Genomic DNA, 27,808 nt, shown 5'->3' on the forward strand with positions numbered 1-27,808 from the left:
CTTCTGAGCGCATAGCCAGGAGTAACCCCTGAGCGTTACTGGGTGTGGCCCAAAAACCAAAAAAAAAAAAAATGTTGGGCTGGAGAGATAGCAAGGAGGTAAGGTGTTTGCCTTGCATGCAGAAGGACGGTGGTTTGAATCCTGACATCCCATATGGTCCCCTGAACCTGCCAGGAGTGATTTCTGAGTGTAGAGCCATGAGTAACCCCTGAGCGCTGCCGGGTGTGACCCAAAAACCAAAAAAAAAAGTATTTGTTGATAAAAGAGGCCCCCCCCAACTCCAGTGTCTGGAAAGAATTATGAAATATTTGCTATGTATTTCTGGTAAGGAAGAGCAGTCAAAAGGCAAGTGTGTGTAAAGTTCAGTCTGGCAGAAGTTGAGTAAGTTTTGTGTGTGTGTGTTTCATTATTATTATTTTTTGAACGCAAAATGCTTACCTATCTTGTCCTGGTAATTTCCCCCTTAAGTTGTCATACATGCTACAGATTTTGTGCTTTCTTTCCTCTATCAACGCAGGTCGCTCTTCTTCTAGACTTAGGAGGTAACGCCTTTCATAATCCTCCACATCAAGGAGTAAACTATATGTCTAAAGAGGAGACAAAGCAGGCAAGAACGTGTCAAGTGAGGATCATGAAGAGCAATGAGGTTATATGACTTTACAGTCTAGGATTATCAGGCAAATAGAAACTTGGACTCGTTTTATGGAGAGAGAGATAACAGTGCTCCTTACAGACTGCAAAACTCAGTGAAAGAATTTAAAATCCTGCAGACCTGGGGCCGGTGCAGTGGCACTAGAGGTAAGGTGTCTGCCTTGCAAGCACTAGCCTGCCTAGGACAGATCACGATTCGATCCCCCGGCGTCTCATATGGTTTCCCCAAGCCGGGGCAATTTCTGAGTGCATAGCCAGGAGTAACCCCTGAGTGTGGCCCAAAAGAAAAAAATAAACCTTCAGACCTATTCTTTGTCCCTTTCTCGACCTCTTATTTAGAATGCAATGACAGTGAAATGATCACACATTGCAAAGTTTCCTGCAGCAACAATAGCACAGTTATTAACTATCTTTATATAAATGATGCCTTAAATTTATAAATATGCTACCATTTAAGGTCATTTTACTAGTGGGTACCAGGTAGATACTGTTCTAAACACTTTGTTATGGCCATACATGGAAGATGTAACATGGCCCTACTGAACACTCTCTCTCTCTCTCTCTCTCTCTCATTCTCCTCTTTCAGATGAAGGAATAACATTACATAAAGGGTAAATAACTTGTCTTAAATCACATACTGTCAAAAATGGAAGCTACTGTTTGCAGACTAGTTCCAGAGTCTTTTTTCTTTCTCTCTTCTTTCCTCTCTCTACCCCTCCTTCCCTCCCAATTCCCCGCCCCAGGATCGAACCCAGGAATTAATATAGGCAAGGTCAGGTACTTTACTGGACTATATTCTCATTCATTGGTCTGGGCTTTAACCACTATGCTCTATGGCAGGGGTCTCAAACTTGCGGCCCGCAGGCCGTTTGTGGCCCTCTGTACAACATTTTGTGGCCCTGCCCTAGAGGAATCTTTTTTGTTTTGTTTTGTTTTAGTTGTTTGGGTCACATCCCCCAATGTTCAAGGCTTACTACTGACTTTGCACTCAAGGATCACCCCAACTTTGCCTCCTGCAGCCCCCAGGTAAATTGAGTTTGAGACCCCTGCTCTATGGCCTTGTAACCTAGGACTGATGCTTTACAATTAAGTAACTCATATCTCATTTTCCTTAGCACCTAGAAGAGCTCAATAAATACATGTAAACTGAATTCACAGGCATATTTTAATTGTCTTAGACAGGTGACCTGCTATGAAATACTCAAGAGATGAACTAGAAAGCTTGGCTGGTAAACTATAACTTCCAGGGCTTTTACGATGAAATTACTGGTGAAACAGACATTGCTTTCTAGTATGCTCTAGTATACAATGTTTACTTAACAAGAATATATCTAAGAATTGAAAGATACTGTGAGAGCCAAACTTCCTACTTTATCAAACAGACATTTTTTTGTTTTGCTTAGTTTTGATTTTTGGGCCACACCCAGCAGTGCACAGGGGTTACTCCTGGATCTTGGCTCAGAAATCACTCCTGGCAGGCTCAGGGGAACACATGGGATGCTGGGAATCGAACCCCGTCTGTCCTGTGTTGGCCTCGTGCAAGGCAAACACCCTAACACTGTGCTATCACTCCGGCCCCTCAAGCAGACATTTGATAGTTCCTTATTTGAAACTAAGTATAGCAACAAATTCTAAATTTACCTTCTCAATTATGACAAGGGTTTTCCGTCTCTTGTCCCGAACCTGCTTTTCTTTTGTTTCCTAAAGAAAGAGCGAGAGCAAGTGAGAGAGAGAGAGAGAGAGAGAGAGAGAGAGAGAGAGAGAGAGAGAGAGAGAGAGAGAGAGAGAGAGAGAGAGAGAGAGAGAGAGAGAGAGAATGAGTACTCAGTATTCAGTTTGGAGTCTTTATCTGTTAAAAATTATATCCCCCCAGCGTCCCATATGGTTCCCCAAGTCAGAAGCGATTTCTGAGCGCATAGCTAAAAGTAACCCCTGAGCATCATTGGGTGTGGCCTCCCAAAATCCCCCAAAAAATGTACACATGAAACTATGCATGACAATATCTTTTTTTTTTTTTTTTGGTTTTTGGGCCACACCCATTTGACGCTCACGGGTTACTCCTGGCTACGTGCTCAGAAGTCGCTCCTGGCTTGGGGGACCATATTGATCGAACCGCGGTCCGTCCTAGGCTAGCGCAGGCAAGGCAGGCACCTTACCTCTAGCGCTACCGCCCGGCCCCGCATGACAATATCTTAAGAGAATTTTGACTCTACAACACTAATATGAATGAAGGTTGTAAAGTTGATGGACCAAACAACCAACCAACAGATAAGCCATTAAATTGAATTCATAAGCTAAGGGCAATTACATGATTTTGTGTGTGTGTGTGTGTGTGTGTGTGTGTGTGTGTGTGTGTGTGTGTATGTTAAAGCTACAGTAAATAGCAGATCCTGGTTTGAGCTAGAGTACTTTGTTCAGAACCCTAGGTCTTGGCTGGCTGCCTGAGAGACAAGTATCATCTCTCAGCAAATCTGCAGGAAACCACAAGTTCCAGGCTAGACTATGAACAACTTGTACTCATTTATATTTTTGTCACACCCAGTGGTGCTCAGGATTTACTCCTGGCTTTGGCCTCAGAAATCACTCCTGGCGGGGTTCAGGGGTATGGGATGCCAGGGATCGAACCCAGGCAGGCCACATGCCAGGCAAGTGCCCTCCCCACTGTGCCCCAACTAGGAACAACTTTAACATGCCAGATTCCACTCAATAGTAACCTCAGGAGATTGGGAACTGACCCAGACTTGCTTAAATGGCTGATTTCACTGATACTTACATCATCTTCACTCCGAGATGTCACAACAGCATCGATCATTTTTCGGGGGTTATTCACACTAGAGACAGTAAGTTTTCCCAAAGAGCCTTCAAATTGCACTGCAAGGACAAAAGAGGTCCAAGAAAGAACAATTCAGTGATGTTGGCAAGCAGCTTTAAGAGGAAAAAATGTATATTTTCTACTATTTATGCAGTTTAACAATATATTGCACAAATATACAAAACCTACTACCTAACAATATCTCATCAAAATCCATTCCCTATTTTGTAGTAGCTATCAAACAAATCACGAAATATTTCTTCCTTATGCATTTTAGGGCGACTAAAAGGTTTTTGTTTGTTTGTTTGTTTTTTGGCCACACCCAAAGGTTCTCAGGGGTTACTCCTGGCTCTGTGCTCAGAAATCGCTCCTGGCAGGCTTGTGGGACTATGCAGGATGCTGGGGATAGAACACAAGTCTGTCCCAGGCAGGTCTTGTACAAGGCAAATGCCCTACTGCTGCGCTATCACTCGGGCCCCTACCTTATGTATTTTAGAGTGACTAGAAGTTATACAGGGCAAGTATAAAGCTATGCAATCTAAAGATCATACATTTGTCAAACTATTCATTTAGGGACTGAATAAAGGCTAATCTCTGCATTTATTCAGTACTTTTTCATTTTTGGTTGGGCCATACCTGGTGGGTCTTAGGGTTTACTTTCTGGCTCTGTGCTCAGGAATCACTCATGGCAGGCCCTGGAGACCATCTAAGTTGCCAGGGATCGAACCCGTGTTTCCTGCATGCAAGGCAAATGTCCTACCCACTGTGCTATTGCTCTGGCCAACAGTGGTACTCAGTGGTACTTTCTACGTCTGTTTCCAATGTTGCCACCCGCTCATCTGTATCTCATCAGAAGCCCGTCAAGACTCTTTGTAGGAGCCTAGAGAGAGGCACTCACCTGGCTTATAGGCATGTTCTAGTTTGGCGACCTGAGGGGTAATGAGCTTGGTGCGCTCCTTTTTCGGGCCGTCACCCTGCATTTCTTCAGCAGCTGACAGTTTCTCCAGTTTTTCAAAGTAATTCTACCTCAACACAAGCACACAAGATGGTAGTCCTTTAGCACGGAAAAGTCTGCACTAGCAGCAGGAACGCACCCGACTCCTGCACTTATCCAACTTTGACAGATTTATTGTATTGGAAAATCCCAGTCTTTGGGGCCAGAGCGATAACACAGTGGGCCAAGTGTTTTCCTTGCACATGGCTGATTTGATGGCTGGGTTTGATGCCCAGCACCTTATATGGTGGCCAGAGCACTGCTAAGAGTGATTCTTGAGTATAAAGCCAACGGTGTGCCCTGAGCACTGCTGTGCATGGTCTCCAAAATCAAGGAGGTGGAAAGTTTGACTTTCTCTAATTGGAAAAAAAAAAGGCAAGGGAGCACTGTTGATGATGCTCTGGGATACTCCTGGCTCTGCACTCAAGAAATGCCAGCGGTGGTGTTGGGGAAACATATGGATGCAGAAGATCAATTTGCTTAGTGCAAGGCAAGAGCCCTATGCACTGTACTGTCACTGTGGCCCTCCTTTGTTAATTCTTACCCACTTGAAGACTGGTCCCAAAGACAATCCTATCAGTATTTAATTCTACTAAATTAGTGCATTGTTTACTTATCCACTTTTAATGACATTCTTCTTGTTTACTACTGACCAGCACAAATACCTAAGTTTCGGGAATGCCTGGACTACCGTAAAGAGACTAAGCTGTCACCTTAAACCAGCAGAGAGGGTTTTCCTGGTAATAAAAATCATCCAGGTAGGGATCAGTGCTTTGCAGCTGCATCATCTGGATCTTGGAGACCCAGTCTTTCTCTCGCTGCAGCATGAGATTGGCGTAGGGATCCTTCCGGAGATGGTCCTGATGACTGCTCCGATGACTGCCTCTGTCTCCTGTGCCATTGAGGTTCCGATGCTGACTGAAAGAGAGACGAGGGCCACAGTCACTCCAAGAGGGTAAAATGGTTATTATTAAAGCACTATGGAAAGAAACCCTGTTTCCCTTTCCCCAAGTGGGAAAAACAGGTTGGGTGGGCAGGCAAAAAGAAAGAAAAAAGGCATGAAAAAGAATGTTGTCAAGGTAGCCTTGAGGGTCAATTCCTGTAACACCATGCTGAAAAAAGGGAGAAATTTCATGTTGTTTTTGTGTGTGTGTGTGTGTGTGTGTGTGTGTGTGTGTGTGTGGCTCACTGGGAGTATGGTGCTCATTGGGGCCATAGTACAGGGATGGAACCTGAGATTTCTGCAAACAAAGCAGGTGTTTCAGTCTTTTGAGTAGCTCCCTAGCCCAAAAGAATAGAATCTTAACAGAATAGAATTTGAGAGGGAAGTAGCTTCGAAATTCACCATTAAGAAAATAAAATTGGGGGGCCGGGCAGTGGCGCTAAAGGTAAGGTGCCTGCCTTGCCTGCACTAGCCTTGGACGGACCACGGTTCGATCCCCCGGTGTCCCATATGGTCCCCCAAGCCAGGAGCAACTTCTGAACACATAGCCAGGAGTAACCCCTGAGCGTTACCGGGTGTGGCCCCCCCCCCCAAAAAAAAAAAGAAAAGAAAATTGGGGCCGGAGAGATAGAATGTAGGTAAGGCATTTGCCTTTCATGCAGAAGGTCATCGGTTCGAAACCCGGCATCCCATATTATCCCCCAAGCCTGCCAGGAGCGATTTCTGAGCATAGAGCCAGCAGTAACCCTGAGCAATGCCTCGTATGACAAGAAAGAAAGAAAGAAAAGAAAGAAAGAAAGAAGAAAGAAAGAAAAGAAAAGAAAGATAAGAAGAAAAAAGAAAGAAAGAAAGAGAAAGAAAGAAAGAAAGAAAGAGAAAGAAAAAAAGAAAGAGGAAAGAAAGAAGAAAGAAAGAAGAGAAAAGAAGAAAGAAAGAAAGGAGAGAGAGAGAGAGAGAGAGAGAGAGAGAGAGAGAGAGAGAGAAAGAAAGAAAGAAAGAGAAGAAAGAAAGAAGAAAAAGAAAGAAAGAAAGAAAGAAAGAAAGAAAGAGAAAGAGGAGAGAGAGAGAGAGAGAGAGAGAGAGAGAGAGAGAGAGAAAGAAAGAAAGAAAGAAAGAAGAAAGAAAGAAGAAGAGAGAGAAAGAAAGAGAAAAGAGAAGAGAAAGAAAGAAAGAAAGAAAAGAAAGAAAGAAAGAAAGAAAAAAGAAAGAAAGAAAGAAAGTAAAATTAGGGGCTGGATAGATAGCACAGTGTTAGGGCTTTTGCCTTGTAAGCGGCTGACCCAGGACTGACATTGGTTCGAATCCCTGCATCCCATATGGTGCCCTGTGCCTGCCAGGAGTAACCCCCTGAGTGCCACCAAGTGTGGCCCAAAATAAAAAATAATAAATAAATAAAATTAAGATAGGAGTGCTTTGTCAAATGCCAAGCACTTTTGCCTATGGGATTTATATAACTACTGTACAGTAAAATAAGACTACAACATAGAGATCAAGAATCTCGCCAACACCCACACAATGATGACAGAGGTCCATTGGGTCAAAGTATAGGGAAAAAAATCACGACATTCTCCAAATATAGAGAAAAACTGCAATCCCAGAAATATTATAATAAACATCCATGTACCCACCACCGGCACCTTTTTTCTTGTTTATTTTTTTCTCTGTTTTGGAGTGTGTGTGTGTGTGTGTGTCACTTCCAGCGGGGTTCTCCTGGCTGTGCTCAGAATCATTCTTGGCAGGCATGAGGAGCCATATGGGATGCACTGCCAGTCCTGAATCGGCTGCATGCAAGGCAAATGCCCTAAAGCTGTACTATCTCTCCAGCCCCTCGTTTATTTTTTTTTTGTTTGAACCAACCAATCAGGGCTGCTCAAGCTGCATGGTGCTAGAGATTCCTTGGTACTTAGGCCATGCTAGGAATTGAGGGCGTTAAGTAGGGATGCCCTAGGGCTCAACTCCAAATCCGGCATTGTCCCTTTCTGGTCCTGTTACTTAATACAAATACATTTCTTTGCCCAAACTACCTCAGATATTTATTTTTAGGCTTTTTGGGCCACACCCGGCATTGCTCAGGGATCAGGCATTGCTCAGGGATCAGTCTTAGTAGGGCTAGGGGGTTGGGCTGATAGGTGGTGCCAGAGATGGAGCCTAGGCTAGAAGCATACAAGAAGAGTCCTCAAAAACTATCATAACATAATACAGAAGCATGATACCAACAACAACAGAGACTAAGTGAGGAGTGGAGGTGTATTGCCACTACAGAGGATGACTTGAATTGGACAAACTAGTGTGCCTGGAGCCTAGAGTCAGTCCTGTGCCAGGAAACTTCAGGGGTAGGGTCTCCTTGTATTTAGACCATAATTTGCCTTTCCATATCCCTTATGTTTTGGTGGGCCTATGCAAACAAATGCCACTTTAATACCGTTTTTTACTATGTTCCCTTGACTCCAATCCTTAAGAAAAACAACCCACTAAAACTTTTGAGGCTAACTTAAACTAGTAAGCATGTGCATGGAACTAGAGAAATGTACTTTGCCCTCAATGTTTAAGGAGTTACATAAGTCTAATGTCTTTAGATTATATTGTGTGCTGCTAAGAAATAGTATGTACTACAACTGGGGATTTGAGGGACAAAGTAATTGTATTGTACAGGGGTTCAGTTTTGTTTTTCTTAATGTTCTTTGGCTGAAAGTTCAAGGCTGGGATATCGTCGATGGGACTACCGAGAATTCTGTTTATGGGTGATTGGGCTTCCACTGTAACTTTACGCTGTCCTCTTTCTTTGCATCTTTGTTGTCATAATTAAAAAAAAAAAAAAAAAAAAGAATCCTATTTCTCCCACACACACACACAAAAAAAAAACTATCATAACAATTTGAATGAATGAGGGAAGTAGAAAGCCTGTCTCGAGTACAGGTGTGGGGGGGGTGGGGAGGAGGAAGATCTAGGAAATTGGTGGTGGGAATGTTGCATTGGTGAAGGGGGGTGTTCTTTACATGACTGTAATCATACAACTATAATCATGTTTGTAATCACGGTGTTTAAATAAATTATAAAAACAAAAAAACAAAAAAACAAAAAGAGTCCTCAGGGGCCGGAGGTAAGGAATTTGCCTTGTATACAGAAGGACGGTGGTTCAAATCCCGGCATCCCATATGGTCCCCCAAGCGTGTCAGGAGTGATTTCTGAGCATAGAGCCAGGAGTGATCCCTGAGCGCTGCCGGGTGTGACACCAAAAAAAACCAAACCAAACCAAAACAAAACAAGAAGAGTCCCCTGTTCACTGTCCTCTCTCTCCTGGAATTTAACAAATGTTGAAGGAATATAGTGTTCTATTTACAGTTAAAGACCCTCTTGTGGACCTGGAAAGAAAGGACAGGGGTTAAGGACAGGTTCAACCCTGGTGCCCCTGCCAGTACCACATGGTTCCATGGTAGCTCAGTTTGCCAAGAATTACCAGAAAGATCCTGGGACCTGCTGAGAACTATGTAGAAAGCCTCCAAATTCAATCTTCCTCTATCTCTGCGGACTCAATTTCCTAATTCTGCCTGGGTATAGACCAATGTTATACAGGATTAATGTGTGTGGTTCAGTTTTATGTAAGTGCTATTAGCGATAGCATTCTGCTCCTTGCTTCTTATTCAAATTTATGCCTCTATTTTTCATCTATGTTGACAATACACCTAGAGATACATGCAGTACAGAACTGCCACCATGTGATCAAGCCACATGTTCAGCCCTTACTGCATCCTGCCCTAAACTCTCAGAACACCATGTGCTCTGTTCTCGCTAAGGTCAACAGCAAGGGACATTTCAAGTTTTGCAAGTCTGGTGACGTAATTTAGTTCATCTTACTCTATTTCTTTATTTTTGGGGGTAGGGGGTTTAGAGCACACTGGTGGTGCACAGGAGTTACTCCTGGCTCTGCATTCAGAAATCACTCTGGCAGGCTTGGGGGACCATATGTGATGCAGGGATTCGAACCACCATCCATCCTGAATCGGCTGTGTGCAAAGCAAACGCTCTACCACTGTGCTATCTCTCTGGCTCCTCTATTTCATTCTTTGGGCCACACTCAGTGATACTTGGAGGTTGCTCTTGGAGGTTTTGGGGAGTCATGTGATGCCACTGATCCTGCATACAAAGTGCTAGTCCTTGTATCTTTCTCCTGTAGATCATATTTTAATTTGCAGTTTTCTGATAAGTGTTGCCTGAAAACCTTTCTGTTTTTATAACCCACAGGTTTCCTCAGCTAGGAATTGAATATTTGTATATGCTATCTTTGGTATAGAGAAGTTTAATGTATTTAAAGTTTTCTCAATTTTAAAAAACAACTTTAATGGACCAGAGACACAGTACAGCAGGCATGGTGCTTGCCTTGAATGTGGCCCACACGTATTCAATCCTGCTCCCTCCAGGGATCATGAACCCTAAGTATGGAGACAGGAATAAGCCTTGATCATTGTCAGATGAACTAATAAACAAACAAAAGGTCCCCTATCTCATTCCATCTCAAACAACTTTACTAGGACTGGATAGTATAGAGGTTAAGACCATTGCCTTGCACATAGCTAACCCTAGCTCAATTCCTGGAACCAGAGCCCCCTACCCTCTGTGAGCGCAGAGCTAAAAATAAGCTCTGCGTACCCTCAAAGTGGTACAAAAACCAAACCAAAATCCAGAGACTGGAGAGATAGCATAGCGGGTAGGACACTGGTCTTGGAAATGGCTGACCTGGGACCTACTCAGGTTCGAGCTCTGGCATCCCATGTGGTCCCCCGAGCCTGCCAAGAACAATTTCTGAGCACAGAGCCATGAGTAACCTTAAATCACTGCCAGGTGTGGCCCAGAATCCAAAACAAACAAGCAAATCCAATGAACATATACCCCTAAGCAGAACTTTGAGACAGAATTCATATACAATGCACTATACATATTTAATAAGCAGTTTGTTCTATCTGAACATGTTTGATAATGTATTTGATACTACTATCACAATCAAGGTTAAGACATATTTTACACCTACTACTGGTCTGTTTCCCCTCTTTTAAATAGTAAGAACATAAGTTCTAACCTCTTAACAAATTCTGTAGTGTAGGGCACTGTAATGATAACTACACTGTTAGTTAGTTATAAGCACCCAAAATACTCACATTTTAATCATCAGATATTTTTCTTTATCTTTTTTTGTGGGGGGTGGGAATGGGTCACATCCAGTGGTACTCAGTGCTTATCAGTCCTGTAGTATTCAGGGGACCACATGTGGTCTGGGGATTCAACCTAGGCCTACTGCACACAAGGCAAGAACCTTTACACCTAAATTATGTCTTTGGCCCTACTATTTAGATTTTTTTCTGTTGTGTTTAAAAACCTGTTTTCTTTCCTCACTTCAAAGAAGAGCTTTGAAACCAAGAAGGGATTACACACACAACTGTAAGGCTGAAGGTTGAAGAAACTGCCATGCTTAACTTTATTATATGAATAACAAAAAGAATATAATATAAACATATGTATTATACATGTACGTATGTATGTGTGTGTGTATATATACCTAAAATCTCCGTGGAGACAGGAGGACTTTGTATCAGCCCCGTAAAATTACCACAGTGTCTAGTACTATATGTATCATTATTGTCAAAATTAAAGCCAATGGCTTTAGAGCTAATACAGGGTGTCAGGTGCTTTTCTTGCAATGCAGACCCTGATTTGAATCCTTTGTATCATAAATAGTCCCTCGAGGACCTCTAGGATTCGCTCTTGAGGACTGAGCCAAATATAACCCTGAAAAACATGGGGTATGACATAATCCCCACCCACCCAAAATTAAAGAGTTGGCTAAGAGTCCAAGGCAAAGGTAGGGTGGGGAGAGTAGAGAGTGTGTGGGAGAGGGAAGCTGGCGCTGTGGCAGAAGGTGTGGTGTAAAAACATCTTATGCATGAAACCGCATGTAACATTGCAACATTGCCTTGCATGCATGAAAATGTATTCATGTAAGAACACTGCATGAATCACTGACAATGTGGCGCCTCCATAAAAATGAGGGGGCCCAGGAAGACTCCAGAGAGAGGTGGTATGAACACTTACTTTCGATTCTGCTGCTGTCTCTGATGCAAGAGTCGACGATGCTGTGGATGAAGGTGAGTGGTGTCTGCTCTAAACATTGGGGCCTGAGATCTGAAAAAAAAACGGTCTTGATTTTGTCATTCTGATATGAAATTTTAAAAGAGGAGTATCAATCTTTGTGTCAGTAACTGGAATATGCATGCAGTTTCCCTAAAGCAGGAGTCTCAAACTCAGCCCTCCATATAACATTTTGTGGCCCTGCCCTAGAGGAATCTTTTTTTGTTTTGTTTTGTTTTAGTTGTTTGGGTCACACCCCCCAATGTTCAAGGCTTACTACTGACTTTGCACTCAAGGATCACCCCGACTTTGCCTCCTGCGGCCCCCAGGTAAATTGAGTTTGAGACCCCTGTCCTAAAGGGAAGTTCAAATTCTAGAATGAGGAGATAGTTCAGAAGGAAAACCAAAAAGGTTTTTTGGTTTCACTTTCTACAGATGTCAATTCTCAACCCTTATAGAAACACCATGAAACAAGGGTGCATCAACAACAGTAAAGCAAAAGTGATCCCTGCCCCCTGGGAACATAGAAGTCTCCAAGTGGACGTACTGTTCTTACTTTGCAACTATTTAGAAATGACCTGGAAAATACATGGGTGATGATTAGTTTTACAAATAAACTTGGCTAGGATAGGGTCCTCTTACTATAGTTCTTGGTCAAACATTAGTTTAGCTGCTTCTCCGAAGGTATTTTGTAGATGTGACTATAACATTTTTAATTGGTTGACTTCAGGAAAAAAGATGCACCTCTAGAATGTGGGGTCTCATCCAATCAGGCCTTAATCACATTTTTCCAAGGAATTGGAAAAAATTGCCTTAAGGCTCAAACTTAAAATAGCCCTGTGGGGGCCTGGAGAGATAGCACAGCGGTAGGTGTTTGCCTTGCAAGCAGCAGATCCAGGACCAAAGGTGGTTGGTTCGAATCCCGGTGTCCCATATTGTCCCCCGTGCCTGCCAGGAGCAATTTCTGAGCAGAGAGCCAGGAGTAACCCCTGAGTGGCGCCAGCTGTGGCCCAAACCCCTTCCCTAAAATCCGCAGCTTTACGGAAGCAAACATTTGAATTTACTTTGGTATCGACAAACAACTTAGCAAGCCCTGAGAATGGCCTCAAAATCTGCATATCTGAACTCAGGATATGGTAATTCTTGTTAACTGATATGGTTAACTGATATTTATGTGTAAAACTATACCACTTATGGCCATAGGAAGAGTCCATCAAGTTGTAATGTGTCGATGTACACAGACACGAAAAATGTGACTTAAGTAAAAAGTGATTCATAACAAAGTCTGGAGACTGTCAAACATTTCAGTATTTGGCAACTTGTGGGACCAAATACTGTAAGATCTTCCAATATGCCACCTGCAGATCCTGAAAGACTTGTAGCTTAACTGTGGCTGTGGTTAAGAATTTTAGATGGGGCCCGGAGAGATAGCACAGCGGCGTTTGCCTTGCAAGCAGCCGATCCAGGACCTAAGGTGGTTGGTTCGAATCCCGGTGTCCCATATGGTCCCCCGTGCCTGCCAGGGGCTATTTCTGAGCAGACAGCCAGGAGTGACTCCTGAGCAATGCCGGGTGTGGCCCAAAAACCAAAAAAAAAAAAAAAAGAATTTTAGATGGCAAAAGATTAAGAAACCTGGTTGACAATAGTTAACAGTGCAGATATACCTGAGGTTTTGGAGGTGAGGTCCTGGGCCAGGGGGATGCTGCTGGGGAGGAGGAGGCGGCGTCGTGGGGGCGGGAGCACCAAAGAAGGCACGGAAGCCTGGTGCTGGGGGAAGCATCTGCCCAACTCGCCCTTGGAGCAACTTGGAATTCATGGCAGCAAGTGGGCTCCCAACAAATCCAGGGACCCGTGCGAACTGGCTGGGAGACATCCGTCCAGGCTGTAGCTACAGAGGCAGACAAGGTCTTTCAGTTAGCTAATCAGCAAGGCGCTTGGCTGTAAGACTCACAAAAGTAAATACGGATTTCAATTGTCCTTTGAAAGAGGAAGGAATCACGCCACTCACAGACAACCAGAGCAACTTCATTCATCGGATCATGAGTTGGGACAATTGCACACCTACCTGGGCTCCTCCCAGCAGTTGTGCTCTCTGGAGGGAACTGAGAACCGGAGGAACATTAGGAGGGAAGGGGTGACCCAAGAGGGAAGAATTCTGAAACAAAAAAAAAAAAAGAAGAAAAGAGAAGTTAAGAGATTGGGAAACCAACAAAAGAGAGTTCAACAGAAACCGAACTAATCTGAATATAACATTTTTAATTTGTACAGCTGTTCTGCTCAGTAAGGGAATATAAAAAAGAATGCTTCTACAGGGGCCGGAGAGATAGCATGGAGGTAAAGCGTTTGCCTTTCATGCAGGAGGTCATCGGTTCAAATCCCGGCGTCCCATATGGTCCCCCGTGCCTGCCAGGAGCAATTTCTGAGCCTGGAGCCAGGAATAACCCCTGAGCACTGCCTGGTGTGACCCAAAAACCAAAAAAAAAAAAAAAAAAAAAAAGAATGCTTCTACAATGTTTGAAGCGCCATGATTACACATCAAAAATAAAAAAAATTGGGGGTGGGAGTGACAGCACAGTGGGTAGGGTGTTCGCTTTGTATAAGACTGACCCGGATTCAATCCTCGGCATCTCATATGGTCCCGAGATGTGCCAGATGTAGCCAAAAAAAGAAAAAAAAAGAAGAAAGTACTAAGAGATGTAGGCAAGAAATCAGACAATTCTGCTCAGTTAAAAGTTGTTTTTTTTTTAGGGGGCCGGAGAGATAGCATGGAGGTAGGGTGTTTGCCTTGCATGCAGAAGGGCGGTAGTTCAAATCCCGGCACCCCATATGGTCCCCGAGTCTGCCAGGACGGATTTCTGAGCATAGAGCCAGGAGTAACCCCTGAGTGCAGCGGGGTGTGACCCAAAAACGAAAAAAAAGTTTTTTTAGGGGACAGAGATATAGCACAGTAGTAGGGTATTTGCCTTGCACACAGCAGACCCAGAACAGAACTGGGTTCAATTCCTGGGATCGCATATGGTCCCCTGAGCCTGCCAGGAGCGCAGAACCAGGAGTAACCCAAGTGCAGCTGGGTGTTGCCCAAAAACAAAACAAAAAAGTTTTTTATATACATCAAAATTGATGGCTATAAAAATATAGGGGATAAGTTCTTGCCTTGCATGGAGTTGACACTAAGCACTATTAGGAGTAATCTGTAAAAACAGAGCACACGAAGCCCCTAAGTACCAGTGATGATAGCCCAAGTAAACTCCACTAAAATATAATCTGGAAATTCAAGTATGGAGATTATAAGCAAGATAAACAATTTAGGGGCTGGAGAGATAGCATGGAGTTAAGGCGTTTGCCTTGCATGCAAAAGGTCGGTGGTTCAAATTCCGGCATCCCATATGGTCCCCCAAGCCTGCCAGGAGCAATTTCTGAGCCTGGAGCTAGGAGTGACCCTGAGTGCTGCTGGGTGTGACCCACCCCCCCAAAAAAGATGAACAATTTAGGCGTTATCTCTACATGCGTAGAGATGGCAGAGACAGCAGTAAGAAAGTCCAGAGAGGTCCTTCTCATTCAGTGGGAAAGCAACCTACCGGGACAGTGCAGAGCTGATTTGGAGACATCCTCTCACCATAGGGAGTAGGATAACGAGGAGGCATGGGGGGCCGGACGTGGACGGGCTTCGGACACAGAATCTACGAGGACAAACATACACAACTACACTCAATGAAGTCAGTTTTCCGTCCACCTATACTCCCTCCCCTCAAGTACTGGCAGAGACACAGAACTCAACGTGCAGCCCTATTTCTCAGCAAACAGCTAGAGCTAATGGGTTCAGGCACAAAACCCTTGATCACTTTCCCTCATGAGCCAAGTGCCACTTTTAATGGAGGAGGCTACAGCTAACTCTCCAGTTCTCCCCACCCTTCCAAACTATCTGAGGGAGGCACCAGCAGACCATCTGAACTCTCTCCAAGAGGATAGACTGTGGTAGCGGTGAGGAGGACAGAGTGATGAGGAAGCTGGAGGATTCACTGAGTCCTAGTCTGAAGCCCCTGTGATATGGCCGCCATGCTCAGCTCTTTCGTGAGACATTGGGACTCCACCGTTTCGTGGGAGGTTGCGCCTAACTAGGCCATACCAACACCACCCTCCCCCCATACCTTCCAAATTGGCCTTCCTTTTCAGCTGCTGGTTTCAGGTGGAGGAAAGTCTATGGAACAGGACTGCACAGGCTCTAGGGAAAGCAGGGATATCTTAAAGGTAAAAAGGGATGTGGAAAAGGCTGTGTGCTCCCACTCCCCCCGGCTTTCAGTTCTCTCCCTGCCAATGTGGTGGGCAGCCAGCAAAACAGTTTAAAAAAAAAAAGGAGGTATATACTCAGTGTGTTTAAATACCCCTTTTCTCCCCCAATGAAAAAGACAGCAGCAGTAGGCGCAGCACCAGTAATGGGCAACTGAATAGGGAAGGTGTCTCTTATTTGTATACTAACCTCTCTCCCCTAAAGCACTAATTTGTCTTTTCTAAGCTAAGGCCTAAGCAAAACTTCCGCCCGCCTCCCAGCACGACCACTGTTCCTAAATAATTTTGCCCAGATTCCCAATATCCTGGGCTGAGTGCCTGTTAGTGAGAGGTACCTGTTGGCTGAAGCTGGGCACAGCCATCTGCTTAGGCGGAGTGCCTATGGGGACAGCTCTAACAGGAGGACTCCCGATAATAGGTGAGGTTGATCGCCTTGGTAAAGCACGCTCAGAAAGGTCCCGGTCATCTTCTGGGCCCTGTGGGGGCCTCTGAGGCAAGGCATATTCTAATACAGACACTGTAGGCATTTCCTAATTAAGGGAGTAGTGGGGGAGGGGAACAAAGAGAAAAGAAACTCACTTGAAATATTTTAATAATCTCTACAGATGCACAGAATACCTTAAAGAGTTTATTCAAAATTTTAATTTATGTTTCAGATCCACTAAGGTGCACCCTTTAAGTTGGAAAGTTTTGAGTTTTGATAAATCCACCTTTATACCACCATTATCAAGCTACAGAACAGGGCTGAGGAGATAGTCGCAAAGACTAGTGTGTCCACTTGGCCTACAGGATATCTGGGTTTGACACCCAGCACCAGATGGTCTCTGAGCACTTAGTCCAGAGTAGCCTGAGCACTACATAATATGCCTTCCCCATCCACCGAAAGATATGCAAATTTGACCACTCTTCCCAATTCTGTAGTTAACTCCTATACCACACCAATGACAAAGCACTGTTCTCCAACCCTAGAGATCTAGAAATGATTGAAACCTTAGTTCCAAGAGCTTCCTCCCCTTCAACCTTTACAAAATAAAGATAGTCATGTGGCCACCTCTATGGAGGCCGAGAAAGGGCACAATCAAAAGTTACACAAGTATGGAGGGCTGGAGTGATAGCATAGCTGGGAAGACGTTTGCCTTGCATGCTATGAATCTGAGTTTGATCCGCAGCCTGCCAGGAGTGATATCTGGAGGCTGAGCCAGGAGTACCACTGAGTGGGGCCCAAAACCAAACAAAAACAACAACAACAACAAGTTACAAGAAGCAGCCAACTTAAAACTGGCCAATGGTATACAAGTATACACTGTTTTGGCAAGAAAAGGAAGACGAGTCAATGTGTACCTTTCAGGTCTCAGGAAATTCACATCAAGAGAGAATATTTAGGGGCCAGGGCGGTGGCACAGCAGTAAGGCATCTGCCTTGAGCATGCTAGCCAAGGGTGGTCCGAGGTTCGATCCCCCAGTGTCCCATAAGGTCCCCCAAGCCAGGAGCAATTGCTGAGCGCATAGCCAGGAATAACCAATGAGTGTTACTAGGTGTGGCCCAAAAAACAAAAAACAAAAAAAAACAAAAAACAAAAGAAGAGAATATTTAGGGGCCAGAGAATTAGCACTGCGGTAGGGCATTTGCCTTGACTGTGGCCAACGTGGATTCAATCCCTGGCATATCAAAGGGTTCCCCGAGCCTGCCAGGAGCAATTTCTGAGTGAAGAGCTAGGAGTAATCCCTAAGTGCCACCGAGTGTGGTCAAAAGTCAACGAAAAAAGAGAGAGAGAGACTATTTAATACCTGAGCAAGCAGGGGTCCTCTGATTCGCCTCAGAACTTCAGATCCATCCCAGATGCTAGAATTGAGACTTCCTGGTTGGGGCTAGGAACAAAAAAGAAGGCACATAAGTAAAGTCTGGAACAGTGCAGATGCTCTAGATAATTTTATGTGTGTGTGCGTGAGTGTACAAGCATGGTAAATAAGGCTCCAAGAATCATAATGATAAGAAAGTAAAAAAAAAATATTGTGTGCCAAGTAGAGAGGAGGTGGTGGAAAGGGACCTGAGACAGAAAGGAAAGGCTACAGACAATCTTGTGGTAGGTGTGGTACTGGAACAATATATGCCCCAAATACTGTTATTCATAACACTGCAAATGATAGTTCCTATGTCACAACTGAGCCAGTTTTTTAAAAAGTACATTATTTTAGTATACTCGCTGTGCCTCGCCCTTATCTCCAGAATTATTTTATTCGGGAACCATAGTAAATTTCTATGGCAGGGTTAATTCTTTCATTTGGTAGGTGAAACAAAATGGCCAAGTGTAACACCTCACTGTGTGTGTTTTATCTGCTGGAGTTCCCAAATCAGAAGAACTTACTTGCAAAACTGGCCTGGTCTGTACTGCTCTCATGATAGCTGGATCTTCCAGTTCGTTTTCAATCACCATTTTACTAAGCCTTTCTGCCAGATTCTCCTCGTGGTCACCCAACAAATCCATCTCATCTCTTTCTCCATTGCCAGTTTGTTCATTAACTGCCGCTGGTAGCTTCTCTTCCAATTCAGCCAAACGTTCATGTGCTTCCTGCCAATCGTCATCTATAATAAAATCATAAAAATCTTCATGTTGGAAATAAAGATTTTTTCATGAAAGTCATAACCAGGGCTGGAGAGATAGCACAGTGGTATCTCTGGAACTGACAAGGGTTCGAATCCCGGCCTACCATATGGTCCCCCAAGCCGCCAGGAACGATTTCTGAGTGCATAGCCAGGAGTAACCCCTGAGCACTGCTGGGTGTGACCCCAAAACAAAACAAAACAAAAAAACAAAAAACAAAAGTCATAACCAAATGCACACTAGACTGCTGAAGACAAGTAGAAAGTGTAATTTTCACTGAAATGTAAGATAAAACTAAAACTAAGGGGTACATTGTAAGCCGACTTTGCATAATTAAGAACAAATAACCTGGGGCCAGAGATAGTGCACAGGTTAGGGTACCAGACCCAGGTTCCAGCTCTAGCACCACATGGCTTCCTGAGCATTGCCCAGTAAAGTTCTGGAGCTCTCCCCAACTCCTGAGAAAGGCCAGGGTTGGCCCTCGTGGTCATCAGTAGCAGAGGCTCCAAGCAGCAGGCCCTAGCATTGAACTGCCAGCCCCGCAGGCCAACTGCTGCTGGGCATGATTCTGGGATTCCTCAGCAGCCACACAAACAAGCACATGAAAAAAAAAAAAATCCCGGACGGGGAGGTGGTGCTAGAAGTAAGGTGTCTGCCTAGCCAGCGCTAGCCTAGGACTGACCATGGTTCGATCCCCCAGCGTTCCAATATGGTCCCCCAAGCCAGGAGTGACTTCTGAGCATCACTGGGTGTGGCCCAAAAACAAAAAACAAAAACAAACAAACAAAAAAATCCAAACCAAACAACAAATAACATTATACCAGGAACAAAATGTAATCGTTAAGAGTAATACGCTATTGACAGTTGTCTAAGCTATCTGCTGAAACTGGTTTCTTCTGCTGGTTTTGAGATTCTATGAATTTCACACAAATGGTGTCAATACAAGCTCACTGCATCAGCTTATCAGGGGTCTCAAACTCAATTTACCTGGGGGCCGCAGGAGGCAAAGTCAGGGTGATCCTTGAGTGCAAAGTCAGTAGTAAGCCTTGAACATTGGGGGGCGTGACCCAAACAACTAAAATAAAACAAAACAAAAAAAAGATTCCTCTAGGGCAGGGCCACAAACTGTTTTACGGAGGGCTGCAAACGGCCCAAGGGCCTCGAGTTTGAGACCCCTGGTTACACAGTTCTTGCTGATCAGAACCGCCACCAACTTTCTAAGCCTTTGACTCCATTCATTTAATGTAACAATACTTGTTGAACAAGTAACATGTGAGCTCTATATCACTTGGAATATGTCAATCAGAGTCCTCATTTCTGGCAGCTTTTTTTTCCAGCAGATACTAGGCAATATACATAGAAGGGAAGGAGATATTAAAATTGAAGGTGAAATGCAACAGGACTAAGGAAAAAGAGAAGCCCATCAAAAGCTTTAAATAGGACAGCGAGTTGTTCAACTTACTGAGGTCTCACTCACTGGAGTGAAGATGCAAATGAAAGTCAAAAAAAAAAAAAAAAGACAAGTAGTCATGGTGTTGGTTATATGGTGGAAACATGCCAAGGTCTATACTTGGATTGGACTAATTGAGGAGAAAAAATGAGAAAAAAAGATCCTCCTCAGGTTCCTTTTTTGGTCATTCTCATCAAAGTGAAGTGTTTTTTTTTTTTTTTTTTTTTAAGCCACATAAAAAAAGACCCTCTGGTTGAAAAACCAAACCAAACCAAAAACATGGCAACAATTGGTTATACAGTAGTTGGGAGCCCAGAGCAATGGCACTGCCTTGCACAGGGCTGACCCAAGACAGATAGCAGTTCGATTTCCCCCCCAAACCAGGAGCGATTTCTGAGTGCACAGCCAAGAATAACCCCTGAGTGTCACAGGTATGGCCACCCCCCCCCCAAAAAAAAAAAACTAGTAGTATGGTAAGAATGTGGCTGTGATTTTACTGTTAATTTTCAAATATGTCAAATAAGTCAAGAAATCAAAGCCAGGGGTCGGAGAGATATCATGGACCTTGCATGCAGAAGGTCGGTGGTTTGATTTCCAGCATCCCACATGTTCCCCTGTACCCGCCAGGAGCGATTTCTGAGCATAGAGCCAGGACTAACCCCTGAGTGCTGCTGGGTGTGACCCCCCAAAAAAAATCCCCCCCCCAAAAAAAGAGATATCAAAGCCATCAAATACACAGATCATCATTTTAGACATTTCTTGCTTTTATGAAAAATTAGCTGAAGCAATAAGGATAGATATTTCACTACCTTGGTTCAAATGAGCTAAAAATACAGCACTTTGATATGGTAACACAATTTCAATCTACACTGGGGGAAATGATAGAGATGAAAGTAGAGATATGTGAAACCTTCAGTTAATTAGACCCTAAGATGAATGACGAATTCCTGGCTGCTGTTATAAACTTACACTTGGCCTAAGACTCTCGTAGGGACGTTGTTGAATAGAAACAAAACCAAAAAAGGTGATTTAATTTTAAGAAGATATTAGTCTCCAAAGAGTCCAGCAGCTCTCACTAAAGGAGCAGAAAGGAGCAGAAAGAAAGCCCTTCCAAGTGGAAAGAGGATATTCTTAAAGATTCCCCAAAGACCGTTTTAATGTAACTGGCAGTTTATTCTGATTGTATTCATAGTTACTTAACCTCTCTGTCACTTTCCTTCATTTGTTAAAATGGAGTTAATAATAGTATCTATCTTACAGAGTTACTGTGAGGATTAATAATCCATGTAAAACATTTAGAAGGGTGCCGAGCACATAATAAGCACCTTTAATGTGTAAGCTTTTATTTTTAGCGCTTGAGATTACTGTGACCCATTAAGATGATAAAAATATTTTTCTATGTAGAAGACGATGACGACATAGTTTTTTTCTTTTTTGGTTTTTGGGCCACACCAGTGACACTCAGGGGTTACTCCTGGCTATGCGCTCAGAAGTCGCTCCTGGCTTGGGGGACCATATGGGACGCCTGTGGATCGAACCGCAGTCCGTCCTAGGCTAGCGCTGGCAAGGCAGACACCTTAACTCTAGCACCACCGCGCCCCCCCCCCTTTTAGCGACTAGTTTCTTTTTTTTTTTTTTTTTTGGTTTTTGGGCCACACCCGGTAACGCTCAGGGGTTACTCCTGGCTATGCGCTCAGAAGTTGCTCCTGGCTTGGGGGACCATATGGGACACCGGGGGATCGAACCGTGGTCCGTCCAAGGCTAGCGCAGGGAAGGCAGGCACCTTACCTTTAGCGCCACCGCCCGGCCCCAGCGACTAGTTTCTTAAGGGAAGGTGACATCAGAGTATTTGTAGCCAGTGACTTAAAATAACTACAGTATTAATGGGTATTCATCACCAACTTCATTCCTTAAGACCATCAAGCCTATGACAAGTCTGACATTTTGCCTATTGGCTATAATTTTCTACACCAACTGCATATTGCCTGCAGAGGTGTATTAAATAAGTAACAGGTTTCACTAAGCAACTAATATTCCTTTTACAAAGCCTTATGATATTTATATCAAGATGTTAAAAAAAAAAGATTTCAAATTTTTAATTCAATATTATTTAAATTTCAATGGATTCAACTGGGCTAGTAATATGTTATTTCACTAGCTCTACCTTCCACTGCCTTTTTTGTTACTATATAACCCCGGGAGCTTTTGTCTACTATTAAAATTTTTTTGTTTATTTTGGATGCTTTCCAACTAATGATGAGATGTAGCACCCCCCTGAATGATTCTCAGTTAACTAAGTGCTAAAAGGGGGGGTGGAGATGGAGCTCCAAGGGAGCACTTTCAGAAGCTGGGGGGTAGGGAGAGAAAGCATGTGTTGCCAGGAATGAAACCTGTTTAGGGGCCGGGCGGTGGCGCTAAAGGTAAGGTGCCTGCCTTACCTGCGCTAGCCTAGGACGGACCGCGGTTCGATCCCCCGGTGTCCCATATGGTCCCCCAAGCCAGGAGCGACTCTGAGCGCATAGCCAGGAGTAACCCCTGAGCGTCACCGGGTGTGGCCCAAAAACCAAAAAAAAAAAAAAAAAAACCTGTTTTTTTTTTTTTGGTTTTTGGGTCACACCCGGCGGTGCTCAGGGATTACTCCTGGCTGTCTGCTCAGAAATAGCTCCTGGCAGGCACGGGGGACTATATGGGACACCGGGATTCGAACCAACCACCTTTGGTCCTGGATCGGCTGCTTGCAAGGCAAACACCGCTGTGCTATCTCTCCGGGCCCAAGAAACCTGTTTAAATGCATGCTAGTTGGCAAACACCCTAATCATGGTAAACTACCACCTATTCTATTCTATTCCCCTATTCTATTTCTGGCTGTTGTTTTGGGCTACACCTGGTAGTAATTCAGTGCTTACTTCTGGCTCTGTATTCAGGGATTACTCCTGGTGGGTTTGAGGGACCATATGTGGTGCCAGAGATCAAACCTGGGTCAGCTTTGTGCAAAGCAAGTGCCCAACCTGCTGTATTATCACACAGGACCCTCCCTCTACTCTTATAATCTTGTAAGGAACATAAAAGGCTGTAGCACTCTGGAAATTAAGGAAAAGGACAGACTGTTCCTTTTTCTATGCAGGTTCAAAACCGAAAACATGACCACACTGCTCCATCATAATATGTAGAAATAAATTTTATCAACTTAATTTAAACATAGGAATATACTAAAAGATTGAGCACAATATTGTAAGGGACAAAACGATAGAAACGAGCATGCCATTTGTACCTTCTACTGGACCTTATAAATACTATACTAGGGCCCGGAGTGATAGCACAGCGGCGTTTGCCTTGCAAGCAGCCGATCCAGGACCAAAGGTGGTTGGTTCGAATCCCGGTGTCCATTATGGTCCCCCACGTCTGCCAGGAGCTATTTCTGAGCAGACAGCCAGGAGTAACCCCTGAGCACCGCTGGGTGTGGCCCCCAAACCAAAAATAAATAAATAAATACTATACTAACTTCCAAACACAATTTGCAATTCACACTAGTTCCCAGATTATATAATTCCCTTCTAGGTGCCCTTCCCTGTGATCTCTTTGGAGCCCAAACAGCATTTTTGGACCATGTCATCCTCGAGAATGATCTCATATCCTAAATTATGGCTGTAATCCAGAAACTTTTGGATTGCATTTTGTTTGTGAGGCTAGCTTCCACCTTAAATACTTCACTGGTGGTGGAACTGGTGTTGAACTAGCATATGCCTAAAACTCAACTACCATAGCTTTGTAAACCATGGTTCTTGAATGAAATAAAAACAAAACCAAAACAAAAAAGCCATAAAACTTCTCTTGCTGGGTCCCAGAGGTGGTAGATATAGCTCTTCACCAAATGGGGCAGACCTTAATTGACATTAGTATATTTCCTTAATTTTGCAAATTCATTCCCTTTAGATTTAGACAAAACTGTGATTAATTTAATGGCAAAACCAGTAACCATAACATTTTGAAGATTTCAATTAAATTTTTATTTTCAACACCTTGGGATAATCCAGTACATTCAATTTTCTTTTAATACTTGACTGCACATATGTTGTAAAGACAGAAGTAAAAAGATTTCAAAGAAGTCACTGATCTTTATATATCCTACTACACCAATATTAATGGTTTTCTGTATCAACAGTCAAAGAAAAATACATGCATTTACTTCCACTTATTCTTTTTTCTTAAAAGTATTTTTTAATTTGCACATATTTCTAGACTTATTCTAGGAGCTCTAATTATCAAATTTTTAGATATAAGCTCTTCCTTTCTAATTTTCCCCCTCAATAAATTTAACTGTGTAAGTGGTTTGCAAGTCAAAAAAATTTTTTAAGTTTTATCCTTTTCCAACTTCAAGAATATTTAGTTTGCCCTGGACTACTTCATGATTTGCTTATCAACCTTACACCATGGTTATGTTAATCTCCTTGATCTTTCCAATTTTAGAGTGCTTCTGACGTAAGAGTATTTATATTCAGGAATAGAGAACTTATTGTCACTCTGGGGTCATTTCTGGTAGATAGCAGGGGCTAATGATCAATGCTTAAGGGAAAATGCACTAAAGGTGCTGGGAATCGAAGCCAGGCCTCTTGTATGTAAAGCATGTTCTCACGGAGCTCTATTTTATCTCTGTACAAAAGTTTTATAAAATATAAAGACTTATCACCCAAATTCCTGAAATAAAATCTTTTTATTTTATTGGAAATATTATAAAGACAGTATGCAATGCAATATACTGATTATCAAGTGTACTTAAAGCATGCATTTAAAACCAAATCTGAACTTTCTGCCAGTCCAATAATGTTCCTTAAGTTACTTGTACGGCAAATAAAAATGCCCATCATGGAGAAGGATTCTAAAAGTTTGTAAAACATCTTATAGTACAGCGGGTATGACACTTGCCTTGCATCCCCTGACCTGGGATTCAGTCCTTATCATTACATATGGTCCCCTGAATCCTGCCATGAGTGATCCCAGAGGATAGAAGCAGCAGTAAGTCCTGAGCACTGGTTGGGTGTGGGCCCCACCCAAATTACCAACACATTATCTCTAACCATTAGAATTATAGTGTCAATCTAGAGCAACAGATAATATAGCTATAGCTGAAGGAAAAGGCCTTAAGGAACATCTAGAGAGCAGTTGTTTCTTGTAAAAACAAGACTAAGAGACCAAGATAATGGGGACCAGAGAAAAGGTACAGCGGGTAAGTACCTTGATAAATCAGTGTTTAATTCCCAGCACCCAATATGGTCTGGGGAGTTTGCCAGGAATAATCCCTAAGCACAGATTTAGGAATAAACCCAGAGAGCTACTGGATGTGGCCCAAAGACAAACAAACAAACAAAAAGAGATCAAGAGAGAAAATCCTGTCATAGAACTGAGGTTACTCCCTACTAAAGGAAAACATTCACAAAAGAGACCTTTGGAGAAAAACAAGAAACCAAGAAGCCAAGATTTAACATTATAAAAGGATGTTGTTGGTACTTACCAACTGCCCCTGACCCAAAGGTATCATCATTGAACTGATCAATCTCTTCATCTTCCTCTCCCAGGCCCTGAAATGCATCTTCATCTTCATCCAGAGGGCAATCCTCCAAAGACTGAAAAAAGTGAAAAAAGAGATGATTTATCTATGAAGTTCACCTCATTTAAAAAATGAAAAAAGTGAAAAAAGAGATGATTTATCTATGAAGTTCACCTCATTTAAAAAATGTTCATCTTACCTTCCCAATCAACTAAGTTTCATTATGATTTCTTGAAAGATAAATTTTCTAGACACCAATTTCCCTGCCATTGGTAGATTCCAGAATCTTTAGTGTTCCTTATTTCGTTAACATTTTCCCCCCCAAGTTATCCCCATCTCTATCAAAAATCCAGTAACATTAATGAAACTGAACCCCAACATTCTCTAACTCACTAGTTAGACTATTCAATGAACCTTTAATAATTTGCTTGAATCCAATGAATACTATTCAACGAAATTCTCATCTTCCCTACTCAGCTCATTTTTTTCAACCACTTTACTATATTTTCTCTTAAAAGTTCCTCTTCCTATCCCTTCAGTTTTCCTCTAGGCCCAAGTTCCAGCAGGAATACCAGAAAGTGACGTTTTCAACCACAATTAAACGACCTCTTGAAAAATGTTGTGTTAATGCACATTCAAGCTCTGGGCCTCTCTCTTCAAGGTATGTAAACTTGGGCAAGTTACATTCCTTCTGATGAATAATAGCTCTTGAGCCGATTGTGTCACAGCTCTGTTAGGTTCTAGAAACCCCAGCCTCACCTCTGAGGAGCAAATGAGACCAAAATCATGACCTGAACGATGCTCCAGATATCACCATACCCAACCTAGGGATGGTCCATTTTAACCACTTTTCTCCAGTTGAATTTCCACTTGGGAATTAGTTGCTTACTTGGAATATCTAAGTATCTGGTCTCGGCATTCACATAATTCTGAAACATCCTATCAAGAACCAAATATGGGTGCATCCCCTCTTTCCCAAGAACGATAATTCCAAACTCTCCAAGGAAGCAGGATGTGGGGTGATCTCATTGCCACTAAAGAATGCTCCCAAAGAATGAGTGTGGTGGCCAGGGAGGGGAGGCCCTTCCACCCATCTTAAACCCTTCCTAAACCTCTAGATAGCACCAGTCCACCTCCTTGGAGGCGAACCCCACGGTGGGTCCTCCTCCCTGTCCTCTGGACCCATGAGGATTGCTGCACCTGACCCAGGGGTGTCATCCGTCCTCAGACCTGGCAAGACGTGTGCAGATCCCCAACCCTCTTTCCACCTCCCTACCAACCCACAAACTTTATGTCCCGAGGAGTTGAGACATTGGTCGCTCAAGGTCAAAAAGAGTTAATGGGGTGACCGGGTCACCAAAACATGAATGAAAAGCCAAAAACATGAATCTCCCCAGCAAAAACTTGGGCAGGACACACCCCCTCAACTCCCCTCCCCTCCAGGAGTAAAAGATCTTGAGGTGCCTCCAGGAGCCATTTGGAGTAAAAGATCTTGGGGGGTGCAATCCAGATCCCCCCAAGCCAACCCCCAATTCTGGCCTAGGCTGGCAGTGAAAGTATTGAGTAAAGAGGAAAGAGAGTTGGTTTTGGGGTCCAGGGCGGGGAAACCCATCCCTGGGGGTTGCCCAGGGCACTTGTCCTCAACAACAATCCCCAAGTGGGGTGCAAGAGGCTCCCCTTTTGCAACTGGAGAATTGGGGGGCAGCTATTCCCATTAGGATCCTCCCCCCCCCAGTACCCCCAAAATAAGTCAACTCTTTCCCTGAGGCCACAGATCCAGAGTCCAGCTCACCGCCCATGTAGGCCCCAAGTGCTCAGTTGAGTCTGGGGCGACTCCAACCTATGGCTGCACCCCCCCACCCCACCCCACCCAACACCCCAAATCTCAGAGCGCGCCTGGAAGCAAAAGGCAGAAAGGGGGGCACGCGAGGGAGGGCGGGAGGGGCCACTTCCGGTCGCCAGGGCTCACCTCGTAGCGGAACATTCTCGGGGAGGGGGGGAGGGACCGGGGAGGGGAGTGGGGGGGAGGGAGGGAAGGAAGACGCGTCGAGACTCCCCCCGGGCCTCCTCTCGCGCGCGCGGGTGCTCCGCCGCCGGCTCGCGACCCCTGGCCGCCGCCGTACGCCGCCGGAGCGTGCGTGGGGAGCGTGCGCATGCGCACTTCGGGGAAGGCGGGCGGCGGCGGCTGCGCGAGGATCAGATTTGGCGGCCCGCTTCCGAGTCGCGGCGGCGGGAAGGAAGTCCCGCCGCGGCCGACTGCGCACGCGCGGCCCGTTAGTTTTGGGGGGGGCTTCGTAGCGTTTTTTCCTTACACGCGGCTCCGCCCACTTTTTCCCCTCTCAGCCCCGCCCACTGCTCAAGGGCGAATCACGAGGGTGACGTCAGCGGCGGGGCGGGGCCATAC

At 44.1% G+C, this 27,808-nt stretch overlaps 1 protein-coding gene across 1 annotated transcript in view; it reads right to left on the bottom strand.

The window, feature by feature from the left end:
* Positions 1–27,398, bottom strand: part of PATL1 (PAT1 homolog 1, processing body mRNA decay factor) — a 42,295-nt gene extending 14,897 nt beyond the window's left edge. The window contains exons 1-14 of the mRNA XM_049779607.1: positions 27,374–27,398; positions 25,369–25,480; positions 18,173–18,390; positions 17,595–17,675; positions 16,143–16,337; positions 15,099–15,200; positions 13,586–13,675; positions 13,185–13,408; positions 11,485–11,574; positions 5,195–5,375; positions 4,362–4,485; positions 3,425–3,522; positions 2,293–2,352; positions 439–587 (exon numbers count right to left, since the gene is read on the bottom strand). Coding sequence (XP_049635564.1) covers positions 439–587; positions 2,293–2,352; positions 3,425–3,522; positions 4,362–4,485; positions 5,195–5,375; positions 11,485–11,574; positions 13,185–13,408; positions 13,586–13,675; positions 15,099–15,200; positions 16,143–16,337; positions 17,595–17,675; positions 18,173–18,390; positions 25,369–25,480; positions 27,374–27,388 — 1,739 coding nt within the window. The 5' untranslated portion in view covers positions 27,389–27,398. The remainder of the gene's footprint in view (positions 1–438; positions 588–2,292; positions 2,353–3,424; positions 3,523–4,361; positions 4,486–5,194; positions 5,376–11,484; positions 11,575–13,184; positions 13,409–13,585; positions 13,676–15,098; positions 15,201–16,142; positions 16,338–17,594; positions 17,676–18,172; positions 18,391–25,368; positions 25,481–27,373) is intronic.
* Positions 27,399–27,808: the final 410 nt, after the last annotated feature.

The sequence above is a fragment of the Suncus etruscus genome, chromosome 9 (genome assembly GCF_024139225.1).
Source record: "Suncus etruscus isolate mSunEtr1 chromosome 9, mSunEtr1.pri.cur, whole genome shotgun sequence".
Lineage (NCBI taxonomy): Eukaryota > Metazoa > Chordata > Mammalia > Eulipotyphla > Soricidae > Suncus > Suncus etruscus.